Source organism: Porites lutea, chromosome 2, assembly GCF_958299795.1.
Source record: "Porites lutea chromosome 2, jaPorLute2.1, whole genome shotgun sequence".
Classification (NCBI taxonomy): Eukaryota; Metazoa; Cnidaria; class Anthozoa; order Scleractinia; family Poritidae; genus Porites; species Porites lutea.
The window spans coordinates 12,967,389-12,987,838 of record NC_133202.1 but is presented as its reverse complement, the minus strand read 5'-3'; the positions used below and the strand labels follow the sequence as shown (position 1 = coordinate 12,987,838).

General features: G+C 38.4%; 1 protein-coding gene across 1 annotated transcript; it reads left to right on the top strand.

Annotated features, from left to right (window-relative positions):
* Positions 1–8,319: 8,319 nt before the first annotated feature.
* Positions 8,320–13,477, top strand: LOC140925655 (contactin-associated protein 1-like). Its single transcript, XM_073375567.1, has 4 exons — positions 8,320–8,392; positions 10,014–10,279; positions 11,561–11,675; positions 12,873–13,477. Exons 1-4 carry the CDS (start codon positions 8,320–8,322, stop codon positions 13,475–13,477), a joined length of 1,059 nt encoding a protein of 352 aa, XP_073231668.1.
* The last annotated feature ends 6,973 nt before the right edge of the window (positions 13,478–20,450 follow it).

The following is a 20,450-nucleotide window of genomic DNA, read 5'->3' as shown; positions in this document are numbered from 1 at the left end:
CAAACCACCACTACGAATTTTATCAGTGCTTTTTTGGCGAGCCTTCTTTTATCGTTCATGGACGGTAGGTCCACTACGGAGTTACAATCACGTACAAGTACGTTTTGTTCTAAAGGTAATTAGTGCCTCTCTCTCTTCCTCACTAAATGGCGCATTTATCGTGCTTTCATCGTACTTAAATGGCGCCATTATCGTGTTTGATATATTAAATGGTGCCTTCGATCATCGTGCTTTATTGGTGCCTCAAGGTCAAAGGCACGATGCACAAAATGACCGAGAACGATAATCGATTCTCGATGCAGGAATATGTGTCATGCATTGTCAATTTTGTGCTTTAAAAATTGTTGGTTATGCAATGACCATGATCTTTCACCAGCCAATGTCAAGCTTAAAAGAAACTTTGGTATATGTGCATCTCTAAAATATTTGTCTATTTCGGTCAATGCAATTTGATACTTTATGTTTGTTTTGGTAAAAAAAAAATCACAAGGGCAAAATGGCGTCTTAATACCACATTTCGTTGACAACAATTCTATTTCTTCATATCGAAGGTTCGTTCAGAAATTATGTACTTGCTTTAACGCACATTAATTGCACAGCAATCGTTCAGAAAATTAAGAACTGTAACAGTGAATTTGGCGCTAGGCCTTTTGTACTAAGGGACCGGTCATTACTTATCGCCCGGGGGGGGGGGGGGGGGAAGCGGGGGACGGGCGGAGGATTTGATTTTTAGCCGATTCCCCTCTTGGAATGTTACTTCACTAAGGTGATTCCCCCAATAACTTTGGATGACTTTCGCGACCCCCCGCCCCCGCCATGTCTTAATTTTCTAGGACAATTTGAGTGTTCCCCCTTCTGAATCCTTCCAAAGTTTCCAGCGATCCCCCCTTTTGGGTTCTCAATTACGACTGATCCTCCCTTTTGTTCTCCTAAAAGTCAAGTGATCCCCCTTAAAATCCTCCACCCGCCACCACTAGGCGGTAAATAATGACCGGTCCCTGAAAGGCGGTCACAAACATCGTACGCGAGGCCACAGTGAGTGTCTCTGAAAGTAGGCGCAATGTTCGAAGTAACTTCTCCGATTGATCAACACAAAACTGGTCTGATTAATATGATATTCACGCGTAACTCGAATTGTCCATTTTCGAGTTCGCTTTGACCGCTGAATTAAAGAAGTGAAGAAGCCTTTTTTACAGCCTTAGCCTCCATCTGAGATAATATATTCACAAATTCCAACGAGAAGAAGACCTGTTTATAACTCTGTCTATTGTGTATATTCAAATTTCAAACACTTACTGGCCAGAATTTCTGAATATTTTACTTTACGTCCAGGCTAACCCTGTATGAATGTGTCGTTAATGTTTGTGTTCAGCGGTAATTTTTAATTCGAAACTGGACTATTGAATAGAATAGAATAGAATAGTGTTTCATGGGTTTTTCGATCGGATTCTCTTATCGTCATAATTTTGTTATTTTACTAAACCAGAACATGATGTTTAGGCAACCAAAACTGGATTATTAAAACGTTCCCGATGTAAAACGTCATGAGTATTGTCTGTTGTGTCTGTTTTAACAAACACAGCAAAGTAGTTAACCTTCTTGTTAACAGCAAGTGAATTTTCTCTGGAGACTTTTGAGATGCCAGTTGTACCAATTTGTTTCGCTGATAGTGTTAAAAAAGATATATTTTTTTTAAGTTTATATATGCTCTTGGGCCAAAGAGATACCAGCTATTAGCGCGGGCTTTAACATTTGCAGCCTATATATATATATATTTTTTTTCTATTAATTAATTTTCCGTTTGTTCGGAGACGTTCTAAACAAAATAGCAGGTGTCAACGCAGCCAAATCGTTGAAACACAATTTCACCAAAAAACTGTTTAAGTATTTTGCAGGCATTGTACCAAAAAGGAGTAACTCTGAAAGCAAAAGAAGTGATATATTTTTTTCTCTTTAAAAGGGCAACAGTCAAGAAAAGGAACCCTGCATTAAGTTTTAACAGAAACCTATAAGGGGTTGAAACGTGTAACTCGCGTTCAATGCTTGTGAATATTCATTTTGACCATATTTGGAAATCTTAGTGACGGATATCCATTTTCAACAAAATGGCTGCTGCGCGATCACCATGCAGATGTTTTAAGACAAGAGTTCTGCATTTCACGGTGAAAAATACACCGTTAAAAGACAAAAAAATGGAAAGAGACAGTTCAAAAGAATGCTCAGCTTTCTTTCTGTGGAGAAAGGGAAGCTTTTCATCAAGAAATCGTCCTTCGAGAAATTCAACCTTGTTTTCTTCACGGCGGAGCCCATGGTCTGTTTTGAAATACAACCAAGTCAGCGAAGTTTTTGCTGAATTTTCAGGTACATTTTGCACTCCATGGCCAAGACCATTACGTTTTGGAAAGGGAATTTATGTATTTTTAAATGTTTCATAGACGTTTTATAAATTTTTCTGTTTAACGCTAAAGAAAATTACAAAATGTGCCCTGATTTGAGATGGATTTTGTGTTGAATTTTGCCATGTGCTTAGCCGATTTCACTTGTGTGAACGGATCCACAATCCAGGTAGTGTTTCCCGAATTGCTTTAAAGGACTAACTTTTTGGACTTTGAATAAAAATTTTCAAGAAACGGCTTCTCTGTCTATTGTTTTGAGTTTTTGTTCATTCATAAAATTAGCTCAAAACACGATCGTGACTACAACATCTAAGTTTAATTTAAGCTTTTAAAATGCTTCTCACATTCATTACAAGCATCACTTTTTGCGAAGATGTCAGGTTCAGGTTTTGGGCACTTTTCGATAAGCAGCTAATGAATTTTATTCGAAAATATTTTTCACTGTTAATTCTAGACTTTTAACATAAGAATTTTAAAAGCCTATTTGCAGTATAAGTTTACTGTGCAGAGGGTCAACGAGGCATCGTTTTTTGAAGTGACAACTTCAAGAAGTTGCGAGGCCGTCAATGGGTTTCATAATGTTACGTTTGCCTCGGGTGGTAAGGCAATAATATCCTGCTCAGTGTTTCGGTAATATTCCTGGTTTCAACCTGCTTTCTCGGCTTTCGGGAGTTTTTCTCCCGTTTGTCGGCCATTTTTTTAAGCGGGCGCGGGAACCTGAAGGAAAATTACGTCACGTTGTTTACGAAATTTGATTGGTCAGTTATCTCTTTTTCTCCTTCCAAATATGGTACTTTCGAAAATGAATAATCACGGGCATCGGACAAAGCATCCTCGGAGACCCAGGGGCAGTTAGTCGGGTCGATAAAATGTTCGTGGTGAAAGTTTACTGTAAGATCGAGACGAGCCCCTGGGCACTTACTCTTACCGAACCAGTTCCAGAAGCGTTTGAATTGCCTGCTTCTGATTGGCCAGAAAAATTTTTTTTCTGGCCAATCAGCGAAGAGAAGCTGTCGGGTGACTCTCGTGTTTTCTTACACGACGTAATTTTCCTCATCGATCGCCATAGTTGCGTAGCGCGTTCAACGGGGAGAGTTTCTCGACGAAAGTTTCAGAACAAAATGTTAACAAACCGCAAAATTACAACCTTTAGCACGGCTACAAGAAAAAAACACTCTCCGATGAATTTTTAGTGCGGATCTTTCCAAGGTATCGTAAATTTTTATTGCTGATACGATACGCGATGCATGACTTTCACTTCTCACACCTTAATTTGCTCACATTGTCTCGTATACAACGCCAAGCTTACATTTTAGATGTCCAGTTTCGTTGCACGACTTCTGAAACTTTCTACAGCGTGAAAATTTCCGTTACACGGGCCACGCAATTACGTCGATTGATCGTGGGAAATACCGGCTAGCTGCAGTGCCTTCTTCCTGCTTTCGCTCCAAACTCCTTTCGAAACTTTTAACCTTAAAAGCTTATAGCAGTTGACCGTACGAATTCTGCCGAAGTTGATAGTAGTGTTAACTTTAGATTCGAGGGAGGCCTCCAGTAAGCGCTTGAAGAATTAGAAGGTTTGTCTTTGTTTCCTGTGGTACACTTCAAAGCGAAGCAAAGATTTATTATTGAGAAGACTGTGGAAAGAAGAGATGTTTTTGGGTAACTGATAGAATAGTCTAACCTTCCAAATGTTGCCTATAAGCTAGGGGGTTTAAAAATCGTTAGATGTTAAAGGTTATGAATTCCCTAGTAATCCACTGGTCATAGTGATTTCACCTCTCATGTCAATTGTTGAGGACCAGGTAAAGTACTCGTGGTCACTAGGAATTCAGGCCGCTTTCTTAGGGGAAAGCAAAACAAATGAGCGAGAAATATTGAATGGATAGGGAGCATTTTCTTTGTTGTACAGAGGCCCGGAATCATTAACTGGGGGACAAGAAATTCAGGGCAATGTTCTTTACGGAGTTTTACCAGAAGAATCCCGTTGCAGGTACATACAGCTGTTCATTGGTAAGTATGCTGATTTGTTTACTAGGAAGGGTGCTACACTGAATTCATTGTTGGGAGTTCTGAAGGGGTAAAATGGGATGTTGTTGCTCTGGGAAAATGGGATTTAAGTCACTGGCAGGGGGATTCTATCACTGAGAATGGGAAAAAATTTAAAAAAATGGGAATTGAGGGTTAAACAGTTTTAATTGGATTGATATCCCCCCTTCAGGAACCTCATTATACTTAACAGTAGATGTGGCTTTAATTCAAGGATGCTCAGTAATCTTATGTCTAAAAGCTGACAGACACTTCACAAGAGTTGTCATGTTTTTTTGTCACCATTTATTGACAATTGAAAGCTGATGAAGTAAGCCTTGTGTCTGCTTAAGATAATAGTGCAATTGAACATTTACATATTATAAATGGAAAAACACTCCATAATACAGAACTACAGATGCCGTTACATGAATTTTTGTCTTTAAGCTGTTGAGATATTTTTTTTTACTTTTTTATTGGAGTTCACATGTCTACTTATAATACCGCTTGAGTTATGTATATACTAGGGAGCTGTAATATTTTATTTTATTTTAATTTGTTAATAAACATTTATGCTGGGGTATTTGTTGGTGATTCTTTCTGTCCCAAAGGGTTTGTTTTACTAGATGGCCAACAAGTATGCTTGAGTATATTATTTGAAAGCTGTCTAGAAAAATGGGGTGTGCATTATATTTGGGTGGACATTATACACAAGGAAATATGGTATACCTACACATAACATACAAAAACTGTTTTTCAACACTCTCTGGAAAAAAAGGAACTGTGCTGATATTGTCTCTTACTGTTTTCGATAATTCTAAAAGTCTTTCTTCTTTTAGATTTTATTAAGTGTACAACCTGCAGAAGAGAAAAAACTCCTTCCTTTTTTGATGACAGTAATGAAAACAGCAGAATCATTCCAAGCCACTTATGTTGTGACATCAGTGCCAAAGACTGTTAGTCTGCTTAAAGAAAATCAAGATGATCTGTGACAGGAATTTCAAGAATCAAATCTTCACTGCTTGTATTCTAGAATTCGTATTCTCTGATTGTCTTCTACAGGAAACAATAATTGATAATTGTAATAAATTATGTTCAGTGGAAAGTAGTTTAGAGACACTGTGTGGAATGGTGGCCATGTAATGAAGATTTTTACCTTTCTGAAGAGGGTGTTTAAAGATTTAAAAATAATTATCAATGAATAATATTATTGTCAGATGATGAGAATTATGATAGGGAAGTTATGAAATATCAAACAAATGCACCAAAGGAAAATTGTTAATATTGCAGCATTATTTTTTCAAAATAGGTCCAATCTTGTACCATCAATTCCAAGGGAGTTAAAACAATGGCACTGTGGATGTGTTCGAGGGGGTCAGTAAGGGGAAACATCAAGTCAATCATAGATAAATAGTTTGGCAAAAAATCACATATTATGTGAAATTACTTTTATACATGTATTTGTTAAAAGATCTCTTATAATAAAAATTCATTTCTACTATATTAGTCATAACTCTTATCACAGTGAAGATTAACCCAGGTTCTCTTATGCAGTTTAGTAAGCCAGAGACCCATGTCCTTGAAATCAAGAGCTGAAGTTGGATCTTTGGAAAGTGTCCCTGTTCCTTGGTCTCTTCTCCCTGGAATTTCCTTAAGATCGTTCACTTCTTGTAAAGTTTTAGTGACTACCAAAATATCTATATAGACATCCCACCCCTCCACGATTTAAGGGAGTTTGGTGCGAAAGCAAGAAGGCGCGTGCACTGCAACAAGCCAGCAATTCCCACGATCAATCGACGTAGTTTTGTGGCCCGTGCAACGGAAATTTTCACGCTGTAGAAAGTTTCAGAAGTCGTGCAACGAACATGGACATCTAAAATGTAAGCTTGACGTTGTATACCAGACAATGTGAGCAAATTAAGGTGTGAGAAGTGAAAGTCATGCATCGCGTATCGTATCCGCAATAAAAATTTACGATACCTTGGAAAAATCCGCACTAAAAATTCATCGGAGAGTGTTTGTTTCTTGTAGCCGTGCTAAAGGTTGTAATTTTGCGGTTTGTTAACATCTTGTTCTGAAACTTTCGTCGAGAAACTCTCCCCGTTGAACGCGCTACGCAACTATGGCGATCGATGAGGAAAATTACGTCGTGTAAGAAAACACGAGAGTCACCCGACAGCTTCTCTTCGCTGATTGACCAGAAAAAATTTTTTCTGGCCAATCAGAAGCAGGCAATTCAAACGCTTCTGGAACTGGTTCGGTAAGAGTAAGTGCCCAGGGGCTCGTCTCGATCTTACAGTAAACTTTCACCACGAACATTTTATCCACCCGACTAACTGCCCCTCGGTCTCCGAGGATGCGGACAAAGCAAACATATGAAAGTTACACGTTTCAACCCCTTATTAGTTTCTGGTTTTAATTAACAAAGTTGATATACAATCCTTGCGTTACACGTTTACACGTGCCGACATTCTATACGAACTATCACAAACTGTCATAAATGGGGAGTTCTTCTCGGATGAATTTGTTTGTTTCTCATCGCCCGACAAACCTTATATATTTTAATTATCCACGAGCAAAACATCTTTTTTTTAACGAAAAAAGTACTGGAACTTTTATTATTTATTATTCATTCATTATTTGCATAAAACGGAAAATGATTTTTTGAATTTGATAACAAATACTAGCTAATTCACACTGGTAAAAATATTTTTGAAACCTGCCGCAACACTAAATTTTCACGATTCTACTGAAGAATATACGAAAATCCATGATACTCAGTACACAACAAGAAATCAATAAGAGTTATATTCTTGGACTAGAAAATAAACAAGAAAGAACTCCACCATCTCGATCATTGGACAGCTCAGACGTCTGAGATGATATTTTCTCGTTCAATAACAAACTCCAATAGTGATCGATGGCCAGGTTCATTACGTACACTGTATAGCAGGTTGTTGCTGCAAAATTCTTCAGACCGTGCCGACCAAGGCATTAGTCGCTAACTGCGAATTCTTCTGTTGGTCTAGTATACAGAAGGATTGCAAACTAGGGAAGAGCGTCTGTAGATAACTTAATTCCGAACAAACATTTTGAAATTAAGGGAGAAACTTTTAATTGTCTTTATTTTTTAGTACAGCACATCAAGGAAGTCTTTCCCTAATCCAAGCTCTGGAAGGAGACTTGCCGAGCAATAAACAGCGCTACTCGTTTTCCAAGCCGAAAGCTCTAACTGAAAATGTTTGCTTGCTTAAAAAAACTTCCCTTTTAAAACCAAAATGACGATAAAGTATCATGTAGAACTTTGTTTTAGTATATTGAGGCACTAAACGGTAATAACATTACTCAAGTCGCCTCGGAAATAACAAATAATAGGAGTCTAAATTTATGTCACCAAGAGCCATGACAGGCATATACCGGCTTTAGAGAACAATTTTAAAAAAAATCATGGAGAAATATTATATATAAAGCACATCGGAGAAAATAACGCGGCTTGCTTAGCTTGTTTTTTTTAAAAAAGCTTAGCATTAATCTCTGAAAGTTAATAAGAAAAGCTGACAGCAGGAAGTATTATTTTTATAATTTTTTTTTAAGTGTTATCTTTTGTTTTTTAAGCTTTATTTTTTGAGCTTTATTGTTTTTGTTTTGTATAGCGGACCCCGAGAACGAGAAGGAAGGCATTTGAATACACAGTTGATATGACTAGATCTCACGAGATAAGTAAACGCTAAGAGTTCCTACCTCTTATGAATAATTTACTACATTCTAAAGGAAATTTGTCTAACTGTTATCACATTGAAAAACTTAAGTGACTCGTTTGCGGTTTGCATGGTCAGTCCATAACAACATGCTAGTCTTAACTAGGAACAACTGAAACTGAAAAAAAGAGACCATAATGGCCTCTGCTACCAGGACGATCATTTTTCTCATGTGGACTACATTTGGAATTAGCTCATTGGCTTATGCTGGTAAGGCCCAGTTCAGACGTCGTGCTTCTGCCGTGCCCAACTTAATTGTAATTTGGTTCGACTGTAGCACGGCAGGAAAACAACTTTGATTCAGACGTCGTGCCAGAGTCGAACCAAATTCAGGATTTACTGATGCCTCGTAACAATTCTTCCCCCAACTCCCTGTGGGAATGCAATCTCGCCAAAATACATTAATATAATTTATGAATTTTGTTTAGCGCGACAGAAGCACGACGTTTGAATCGCTGCCGTGCCAGAGCCGTGTAGCACGGCAGCGCTTGTCAAAATTTATTGCTTGCCGAACTTATTTCAAAAGTTTGATTCAGACGCCGTGCTTCTGCCGTGCTTTTGTCGAACTTAATTCCTGAATTTAGTTCGGCACGGCAGAAGCACGACGTCTGAACTGGGCCTAAGTGACATATTTTGTGGTTCATTTGAAGACTGAACTAGTTTTAGCTAGAAAAATCGAGATGGGAATAATAGCATGCATTCTTGGAAATTTACACTATAAATTGGCTTAATAAGCTATTTATATATCGTAGATCGATTGAAACATTTAAGTGCCTTTTTCACAAGCTTATGTTTAGATATAGGCATATCATGCTATATAAATGAAAAACTAAAACATCTTAGGCACCTCCGCCAATATTCCGAACTTAGAATTAAAAATGTCGCTTCAGGTATCATGAAATAAAACGAATTGGAGGGCTAATACAAAAAGTCTCTTTTTTTTTCTTAAGCAAAATGCATCTTTGTAGATGTGCTATTCAATTTCTCGGGGATGCATTTTCTAGTATAATATCAATTACACCTATGGCTACGTGCCCAAAACTGATTCTTTAATATAATTGCTCTATCTGAGGAAGGTGCACATTTTCGAGTTCGATTAAATACAGGTTTTACTGTATGTAACCTTTTCATTTTACAGGCGAGTTCAGGAAATCCTGAAGCTCACATATGTTCTATAAAATTTCTATCTGTGGGAGGCAAGACAAGATTTGACTGAAACGCCTGAAGGCCAAAAATGTCTGACAATGCAAACCCAAGTTAGACTACCACCCACAACTAATTGACAAAGATAGTTCGAGTGCGCTAACCTGAGACTTTTTCGCTATTTGCACATTATAATACAACTTCTTGTTTGCACCCTCTCCCCCAAATTTTGTATAATTGTCTTCAATTTCTCCTGGGACAACTGAAATACTCAGTAGAAATAAAAACTAAAGGTTATGAAAAACTTTGTGGGGGAGGGAATAAACAAGGTCTATTATAGACGATGCGCAAATGGCGAACAGCCAATTTCTTGACATTACGAAGTTTGCATAATTGTCTTTAATTTCTCCTGGGACTACTTAAATACCAGTAGAAAGAAAAAAAAAACAAAGGTTTTACAAAACTCTGTTGGGAAGGTGGGGGACGGAGCAAACAAGGTGTATTATGGAAGATGCGCAAATGGCGAACAACCAACTTTTTAACATGGCTTTCATGTTCAGCCGGCAAGTACCAGGTTTTCAGCTTTGTTAATCTCTCCTGCCCCCCCCCCCCCCATTTCCCCCAAGAGCGACAGCACAAAATTTACTTAAAATTAAAGCCTTTGTCCCACTGTATTTACTTTCTACAGTGTATGCGACGGGATACAATCGCATTTTGATGTTCAAGGAACCAGTAGACGGGAAAATACTTCCGCGTCACGTGGTAAAAACTGAGAAAGTAGCCAATGAAGGAAGTTGCCGTGTCAAGTGCTTCATGGAAACAAACTGCGTGTCCATCAATGTGGGTCCTGACGAGCACGGAGGACGCATGTGCGAGTTCAAAAACTTTACGGATGAAAGTTCATCGCAATCTGGTTTGGAGGAAAAGGAAGGGTATTTTCACTATGCAGTTGAGGTATCATAACCTTTTTTTTTTTTTAATAAATTTGTTTATTAAAATTAAGGGGTAAAGAATTTTCGAAATAAAGACATGAAAACATTTACTATTATTATTATTATGATTATTATTATGATTATTATTATTATTATTATTACTATTATTATTATTATTGCCAACGAGAAGCCTCTTGGCAGCCTAATAGAGCAGTGTACGATTGTCTCAGGGGCAGAAAAAATCTAGAATCGATGTAACATACAGTAATGTAAGGCAACACTTATAACGTAATGCAGAACAGAGAATGAATATTGTTTTCGAGCGAACACGTGATACAGAACAGAGAATCCAGGGGTAGAAAAAACACGAACGCGAACTCGGGATACAGGACAGAGAATCTACCAGCCGTGTGCAAGCTTGTGAGTCCCGGGTTCCCACTAGAATTTTTTATTGCATGCAACTAAGAAAAATAATAATGCCTCGAAATTTTTTGAGTGTCTGAAGCAAAATAATTTGAAAGGCTTCATTGGCGCACCATAAACTTTCCTTGCTTTAAAAAGAGACCAAATATAAGTCTGGACGTTGAATATTCGCGGACGTTAATATGATTATTCAAGGATTTTAAGTTGGCTTAAAAGACCACTAAATTTTACCCAAAACGCAACTTCGAACAAAAACACAAACTTCAATATCTGGAAAAATTTGCTATGTAAAGTCGAGATTTCAAATTATTTATGCCGTGAACAGTTTAAGTCACTATTTTCAAAGGACAAATTAAAGCAAGGGGCACACATGCACCAAACTCATGATCCGTCTTCCCAGCGCATCTCGTGGGAGAACTGCGGTGCGGTTCCCAGCCAACAGCTCCCAAATGTGTTGTGTGGAGCTGGCGCTTGATAGACAGCTTTGCACTCACCACGGCAGTAGGGGGTTTTTGAGACGTGGGTTTACCGCGTTCATTACCCCATAACCCCCGTTCATCGTTTGCAGGTTTGTTCAATCTCATTACAAAAATACCTCAAAGGAAAGAAACCTTTAAACAAATCATGGAACATTTGTCTCCTCAGTACATTTATTTAAGTACGTAGTAATAAGGAATCGTCTTAACAATGGCAGAGAAGATCACCCCCTTTAATTTCGTCCTCTCCTGCTCCAGTTTGCCCTAACAAAACCGGCGTCTGCTACGCAGGCTAGTGCTAATACAAAGGTGACTAGGTCAGGCCTTGGTTTATAAAGGTTTATGGTAGATATTAAGAGGACGCTTTTATCTCGTATATAAAATTAAATTATCCTCTCCAACAGAATTTCTGCCACAGTGACCCTTGCCCAGCTCGGAACTTCTTGTGTCAGGTAGGCTTCACGGATAAAGGCTACCGCTGTGTTTGCCGTGATGGTTTTAAAGGAGACAATTGCGAAGGTATGGCTACTCTATTTAACTTTGCCTTTTCTACTGCTGTATGCTACAGAGTCGTATGTGTTACAAAATCTACCTCCCGTTACTTTCTTGTTTTTATACCAGAAACGTTTTCACTTATTCTATGCAACTGTCACTTTTAGCTTTCATTGAAAGGTAAAGCATAATACCGGCATAATGGACAATGTTTCAGCATGAAGGAAAAATAATAATGAATATGATGATGGTGATGATGATATTTCTATAACAGTAACTTTAATGATAAATTTTCTCTTTCAAGTTCTTTTATTTAATTCTTAGGATTGAATATATATTAGAAGGCTAGTTGCATGCTAAGTTGAAAACTGAAAAGGCCTCATTAGGCTTGCCGCTTGTCTGTGTCCATCATAGCTGCTCTGCAATCACGATCCGTCAGTCATATTCCAATACGGAAAAGTTAGAAGCATCCTCTATCGTTAGTACATCCTTTATCGTCAGTGTGATGGTTATGAAAGTTTAAAGCTGATACAATGTGCCTGTTACAATGTGCAGTATACGTTACATTGCGTTGGAAAAGAATACGCTACATATATTTTAATTTCACAAAATAAATAGATGCGCGTCCACGCATCTATTAATAAAAGGAAACGTTAGATTGATGTTTTTAACCTGTTGATTAAGGTCAGGCTTTTCCCACTTAAGGTACACGGACTCCTTAAGCTTAACCTGATACCTCAGGTAGGGACAGAGTCTAAAATCTTAAAGCAGTCTAGGTTACAGGAGGTACGATAAGACTCTGAAGCCTGTAAGTGTTTATAAACGTGAGATGAGATTGTACGCTCCAAGTTGGCTATAATCATCCCATAACCATCAAGCGCGAGTGGAAAAATTGTTTTATTGAAAACGCCCACAAAGTATCAAGAATTCTTCTCGATTTCATTGTAAAAACAACCGATTTTCAGCTTGCCATTTTTCAGCAGACGCGAACGGTTCGGAGAGCATGGTAAAGTGGCTCATATAATGATGGCTAAGCCAATCAGAGCTTTAGAATTCCATTATCCAATTATTCAGTTTTTAATACATGGTAATATCTCTAGCATACTATCCTTTCAGCTTCCTTTATTGTCAACACTTGTACTTCTGTCTAAGACTGTCAAAAATAGGTCATTAACGACCCGAATGACTCAAAAAATGAATAATTGGGATCGCTTCTTCCTACAGTTGCGCTATCATGCACCTACTTAAAGCAAGGTGACCCTATAGCAAAAAGTGGATATTACAACATTGATCCAGATGGCGAGGGAGGCCTAGCACCATTCTCAGAGTACTGTAACATGACTGACAAGAATGGAGTTGGCGTGACAGTCATCAGTCACGACAGCGAGAATAAGACGTTGGTGAATAACTGTAAACTGAGTGGATGCTACACACGAAACATTCGTTACAAAGGGGCGAGTCTGTCTCAGTTGAACCATCTTACCAGAATCTCCTCACACTGTGAGCAGTTTATCAAGTATGAGTGTTTAAGATCAAAGCTATTCAAAAGTGGAAGGGGATGGTGGGTGTCACGTGATTCCACTAAGATGACGTATTGGGGCGGAGCATCACCTGGCAGTGGTAAGTGCGCATGCGGGATGAACAACTCATGTGCAGGTAATGGTAGCTGTAACTGTGATAAGAATGACAAAGTATGGCGTGAAGACAGCGGTCTCCTGACTGACAAGACAAAGCTTCCAGTAAAACAACTCAGGTTTGGGGACACTGAAAATGAAAAGGAAAAAGGGTACCACACGCTGAGGAAACTGAAGTGCTATGGCACAGCATAAGCACCTGGATTTCACACAGAAAAAAACTTGTTTTTGTTATCATAACTTACTATTATTGTTGTGAAATCAATTACGTTTGTTTTATTGCACATCGATTGATGACATTTTTTTGGTAACTAGTTTAACAACACGAGAGTCATTAGCAAAATCGCACTGATTAACACAAGATTAACACTGATTTTGCATAAGGTTGACAATGAAATTAGCTTCAACTCGTTGTATTTCTTTACTTATTTCGTATAATTTATACTCTAATTTTGGTTAACTTTGTAGTGGAAAAAGATCAGTCAGCAATTTCGATAAAGAAAACGATTTTAAACTAACAAGTTGGTTTTAAGAAAACTTGTTTAACTTAGGTTTGAAAGGGCGAAGACTTCCATGCATATAGGTTTGATCGAGTAGCGATATAAATGAGTTTAGTACCTTTTGAATTTACTAAATATAACGACAGTAGCTGAAAAGTATGTATTGCTTTTTAACTCAGCTACAGATATCTTGAGTTATTCGAATAAACTTCATTTTCAAGCACCAATCGTTCAGTTTGTGTGGATTGCTTTAATTGTAAATTACTTTCTGACGGCTTTTATCCATTTAGGTTCTCTTCAATAGATGCTTTTCTCTCGTTACGCACTAGTCATCAGTAGTATAGGGCGCACAAAATTAACCGTTTTTGCGGATTTAATTAACTTTCGTGTGGACTAGATTAACGCCGAAGACGTCATAACCTTTTAAAAATGGAATCTCATTTAGATAAAGTCACTCCTATTTTCAGGTGGATGATGTCATAGTTTATTTAACCTCGGACGTACATGCAATATCATACCCCCACCTTGGTATAAAGGGGGGAGGGGGTGGATGGAAACCCTTCCCGGAGTTTTTGATATGTTGCAGTATTTCAAAACGATTTTCCCTTTAGTGGAAAGCATTTGACCTTCTTAACAAGATGAGGTATATTTTATGGCCGGTGGCTCTGCTGGAGGCCAGTGACGTCACCAACAATGGTCTTCATCTTAGCCGCCATCTTGTATTTTACCAAGAATTAGAAATCAGGTTAAAACCGCAAGAAATAGTACTTTTTTGTGCTTTACATGAAAAATAACACATAAATAAGCACTTGGCATGATTTTACCCTCAAGATTTACTTTTATGATTGAAAGAACTTAAAAAAAAACATGTATTTTCACTCAGAAAACTGCTTGACCACCTACTACTTGTGACGTCATATCTCGTAACTATAGCAACTGACCATCACTGAACTCGTCTCAAAATGTGCGGGAGGGATGAACGAACAGCCACTGAATACGTCAGGCGCTGATGTTTTATCCTCTAGGAAAAAACTCAAAAAACCTTACAGGGGACGGGGGGGGGGGGGGCATCCATCATCCCCTTGTACGTCGGGGGTTAAAATTATGTGCGTCATGTCCTTATTTGGGTATGATATCATGTAGTTTATACAATCAGACCAATTTTATGAAACGCAATTCACACAAATTCGCCAGGGGCGTAGCTACGTAGCTTTTCGACTTATGTGGTAGGCCTGGCCTACTTTCATTTCCACATATCCTGAAAATTGCACGCGTGACTAGTACGTACTGACCTAAGCAACACTTATCTGGTAGAGTGTTAAAACCAAAAATTTGTAGGCCTGGTTATAAAGGTGTATGGGCTGGCTGCACCCCTGTTCACCATAAAAACTCTTTATTTTAACCTTCAATACATTACAACAATATAAAAATCAATCAACTCCTTCGTTCTCCTCTTTAGAAGTGGGATAAAAAGTGGTTTCCAACGTCTTTGCCTTTTTGTGTGTAATTGCTCCACAATCGTGACACCAAAGAAAGCCCTCTTTGATGTAAATTCTCTCCTCAGGGTTCTGGTGATCACATATGGGACAAATCTTGTAGTAATATCGTGCTAGGATCATTTAGGACATTTCATGATCAATGCCCCGTGCACATTAGAGTTCGCACAAAGTTCATAGGGATTTTCAATGTGAAAGGTAGTGGACGTTTCAGGGCTATTACTTTTTGTTTCCTTACTGTCGTTTTCAATGTCGTTGTTGCTCTCTTGGGTGTCTTCGGCTTTACTTCCATTCACAGAACACATTGCTCTCGTTCTCGTTCTCCATTTCGGTAGCCTTTTTCTTTGTCTATCTAATCACTTAGGACCTTTTCTTCCTGATCAAGCCCTTATCGACTCCTAACTCCGCAAGTCAATCCAGGATCGTATTCAGCTCACTAGGTTTGGTCACGTCATAGTTATGTGGAAGTCACTAAGTATTGTACTCAACTAGCTCTGCGATGTTTGTCACGGGAATTATTCGTTTATTTCAAAGTAACTGTCCGCGAAGAGTCCAGAACAGAAAATCTCTGGAAGTTGCCATGCTAGGTAACAAATCAGAAGCACGCGTCTTCAGACACGGCTTTGGAAAGATTACTCAAAACATCTTTAATCCGTGGTTCTTCATCCTCGCTCTCATCAGAAGAAATTTCGCTCTCTTCATTTTCACTCTAGTGCTCTTCATCAACCAAATCAATTTTTTGTCTTCATCTGGATCAGTGCAGGTGGAAGCACTAGGCTTCAAATGAGTAACTTATAGTTTCGTTTCTTCTTTTAGAGCATCAAAAAACCCTAAAGGTGTCCTGAATAAAACCACCACCCTCTTGTACAAGAATTCGACGAATTCGCTTCTTTGTTTTGTAAGGGAGATTTGTTTTTTCCAGGTTTACTACCGAGTATCTTTATATGACAACAATTTCCGCTTATTTTCTTTAGGGACGAGAATGTATTTCTAAGAAGTATATTAAATAGGACTTGGACTAATGCATGTAGTCGTTGTGGAGTGGCTCTCTGTAAGAGAAACTGGCGCTGATGAGCTGGACGAGTAGCTAACAGTTGAAGTAGATAATTATTGTTCTTCACTACGCAAGACATTGCTTCAAAATGAACCAGTGGTAGTACATGTAGCTTGTGTTTTCACATAGAATGACTAGTAGGAAAAATGAGGAGGAGAAGGAGGGAAAACACTAAAAATGAGGAGGAGGAAGAGGAGGAGTTAACAATGGGCCGGAATTTCATGACTTGCCAAACCTATATAAGTTCGAAACATTCGAGCTTTTCTCAGTCTGCATTCTGCTGCTGAGGAGTTGACATGTTCATTTTGCGACAAAACGTTTAGTAGAAAATATAATATGCAAAGGCACTTGATTTGATTGGTGATTTCCAAACATGGCAATGCTGGTCTCGATCCATTTTACACAGTTCCAATGTCGGGCGGAAAGCCGAGCTAGGAGCAATAGTTAACAGCAGTGAATGTCATATTGTAGTGAGATCGATGCGGTGGAATTTTTACTGAGTGTGGTATCTGAGGCGGTGAATGTATTAATTATAGTGAGTGCAGGGAGTGAAGAAAATTAAGTGAGTGTAGAAGATGTTGTGAGTGCAACGATTTTGCGAATTGAGATTGATGATTAAGCTAGTCAGTCAGCTGTGTCAGTAGTGGATGCAATGAGTGTTTGAATTGCTATTGTAATTTATAAATTGTTTACTCACGAACTACTTAAGAGTTCTTAAGAGCTCGTTGAAACGTGTCGACTCCGTGCGTTCTACATGGAATGGGAATTTGGAAGTGCTGTTTTTTATAGAGAGGAAATAACCAGAGTACCAAAAGAAAAACCTCCCGGAACATATGGTGTAGTCTGCTACACAGCCGTTTTTAGTGTCGTCACGCAACGCTCCTCCCACAAAAGAGCGTGCGTGACGACACTAAAAACGGCTGTGTAGCAGACAACATACGATGTCGACGCCGAGATACGAACCTGGTCCACCTTGGTGGGAGGCGAAGCTCTCATCAAAGGGCCAACCTAATGCTCCTCCAAAGTGAATATAGATGTTGAGTGTATTGATTTTAGTGTAAGAGGCTTCTTCTCAATGGTGGCGGGTCGGCCGAGGGCCGAAGCCACAACCACCGAAGCTGTGAAGAAAGAACTGCAACCGGTATGTAAGGCCACTGAAAGATTTAAAAAGCAGTGGAAGTTTCTGACGATTACAAAAGAACTCATAATCATCTTATAAAAAAAATAATTATTAATTATTGGCTAATCAGTCAATTTTAAAAAGTGGCGATTTTTCATCTATGAAATTTACGCTTGGAGACGTATTTGTTTGGCATATTTATTACTCGTTTGATCGCCATCATTAATTTCCATCTAGTTTCCTATTTCTTTGTGCTGACAGGCACCACTCTTCCCCACAATGGAGGACAGAGGGAATGGCTCCACTGGAGATTAAAAGTGAATTAGGGGCGAGTACACATAAACCTTTGACTTGAAGCGTCTCTTCTCTGTTCAATGATCCTTCAATGACCAGTAACACTTGAGTCTTATGTCTTATCTTTGAAACAGTTTGTATGGTAGTTTAATAGGTTTTCGTTATTTAATTTGGTCTGGAAGAGTTCCAAGCGTTTATTAGTTAGTACCCAGCAGCTGAATTTTTTAGTTACTTTCTCCCGTTTTTATTGAAAGAGACAAAAACAATGAAACCACCAGCTTAATGTTGTCTAGTTCTTGTAGTGCAAAACATACATTGTAAAAGAACATTAGTTTTAATTCTTTTGGCAGGTCTCCTTTGCCGTGTATAAATTACAATTAGGGAAACGAATATTAATAAACAAGATTCTTAGATTGTGAGCAAAACCTTGTCAAGTTTTCCAATTCACGTGCAAACTTGCTCGCGTATATGAGTATTGTTGAATTTACTTTTACGCCTTATTGCGGGATAAATTTCCTTGCTTATATTGACCAATGAGACATTATTTTCTCACATTCAACTGACACTTCGTTCTTCATATATCTTAATGTCTTTCTACCTAATTACGAGAGCTATTCCATCTGAAATCTAGTTTGGTACTTCAATAAAGTAACGTAAATCTAATTAAGCAATTTATGAATAAATATAGAGCCTAACGCAATGTAAAATGCAACATGTTTATCAACAAGGGGAAATAGCTCTCAGATTGATAAACATTAGATCTTTTCTTATTGCCCTGGAAAGCAATTTCGATGATGATATAGCCAATAAGAAAAGAGAAGAAACAATATCGTTTTGCACGTGTCATAATATTGGCAGCTCGAAGGCAATATAGAGGCCTAGAGATTTTAAATCACAAACACACCAAAAAAAAAAGAGGTTGACGAAACTCGCAATATCATTGTGCAAATCTATAATGACTGAGAGTTTGAGGAATTCACTAATTATATTCGATTATGATTTGAAAAATAATTTCTGGTGATGGGAACCTTTTAAACTTTTTTTCAAACTTTCCAGAAATTGTAGCAAAGTAAAAAATCGACAGTGTCTGACTCCGAAAAGTAAATTTTCATTATCAAACAATACTTATCCTTTTCAAGCAAACCAACAAAAATTAACAGCGGATTAGACTGCAGATTTTAAGAGGAAACGGGAAAAAATACCTTTTCCTCTTTCTTGAAGCGAAGATTGTTTGTCACCAGTGACCTTGAGGGAGTGTCTAGATATTTAGAGACCTTCCTTTGTACCGTGCTCGTGCCTTCACCACAGTCACGACCCGAGACGGTTAGGACTATCTACCAATACGCTCCTAAACAGGACTGCTAGCTCACAAGACTGGCTCCAAAATTAAATTAAAGTTGAAGGAAAAAAACTGACTTGATAGGGGTAACACAATAACTGTTAAACCAGTAGTTTTCATCGTGGCCCACAAGGTCAGGAATTCCCCGAACTGGCCCGAGGCAAACTCGGGGCTTAACCGATAACAAATCCAGCTAGCGGCCAGAGCGGGGATTGAACCCAGGGACGCCGGATTACAATTTCAGAGCTCTGACTGCTGGGCCATGCTACCTGCTCAGTCAAAACTTGAGATTTCATGAGTTATTAGGATTCCATTCAGTTGCAGATTGAGGCAATGTTGCCATGAGTTGTAATTACGAATTCCATTCATTTGCAAATTGAACGCTTTTATTTGTGTCAAAAGTTTTTAAAATCAAGTTAATAAATAATGAAGATAAATTATTATGTAGAAGGCAAGATATTAATCTGGTCAGGCTATCCACTAGTTGCAGCGATAAACCAAGCTATTCAGGGAGCAGTTTTTTCACGGTTTCCAGTATGGCAGGCCAGGGCAGCAGGTCACTGTTTTTGCGTGTTGGCAATCGCTGGTTGTGTTTTTGGGGGGGCTTGTCTGAGCTCCATTGTGAGCGCTCTTGAGGGTACGAACAAAGCATGTAATAAAGGTAAACGAAATGAACGCAATGATCTCGTTATAATTAGATCCTGAGTTTGGAAAAAGCAACATATAGCTCGCATAGCTGCTAAGAACCGCCGAAGAGATGAGCTATGGAGCAGTGTTTTGCTGCAAACCTTAGGAAAGTTAAATTCGCTTCAAGGTACAGAGCTTTCAGTAGTAGTTGTGATTGTTTTGGGATCGTTTTGAATTTTAACTTTGGATTCAAGGTGTTGACTGATCGAAATAAACGAAGTGAAATGTTATGAAGTGTTAATTTTTATTCAGTTATGATATGTAGAGCAGTAAGCTCATTTTTATAATGCTCTCTTGAATATACTTGCTTTCGATAAATTGGACATTTCAGTACCCAAAGACAAATACGATCGATATGCAAGAAAAACGAAGATGAATGATATGATTCTTTTTAATTTGTTAAGCATTTCTGATATCCTCTGTCGGTTCGCTTCTTGCTTCTAAAAAGTCTAAAAATATTTACTGTGGGAAAAATACTGTAATTATCCGCTGACCACCACGCTGGGTAACCGCTTTGAAAGTTGTGAGAACCTCGTTTCTCGGTCCCAGACCTCGTCTCCTACCCCCCCCCCCCCCCTGCTTTATACCCCATTCAAAACAACAAAACATGTTTAATTATACCAGGTTTTAAGACATGAAAAACAGACACGGAAAGCTATACTAGAACAGATGTTCGTA

Bases quoted from the DNA above. Each gene is read 5' to 3' on its own strand.
- LOC140925655 (XM_073375567.1), top strand. From the start codon at position 8,320: ATGGCCTCTGCTACCAGGACGATCATTTTTCTCATGTGGACTACATTT. The intron at 10,280-11,560 runs GTATCATAACCT...CCTCTCCAACAG, and splicing joins ATTTTCACTATGCAGTTGAG to AATTTCTGCCACAGTGACCC. The intron at 11,676-12,872 runs GTATGGCTACTC...TTCTTCCTACAG, and splicing joins TAAAGGAGACAATTGCGAAG to TTGCGCTATCATGCACCTAC.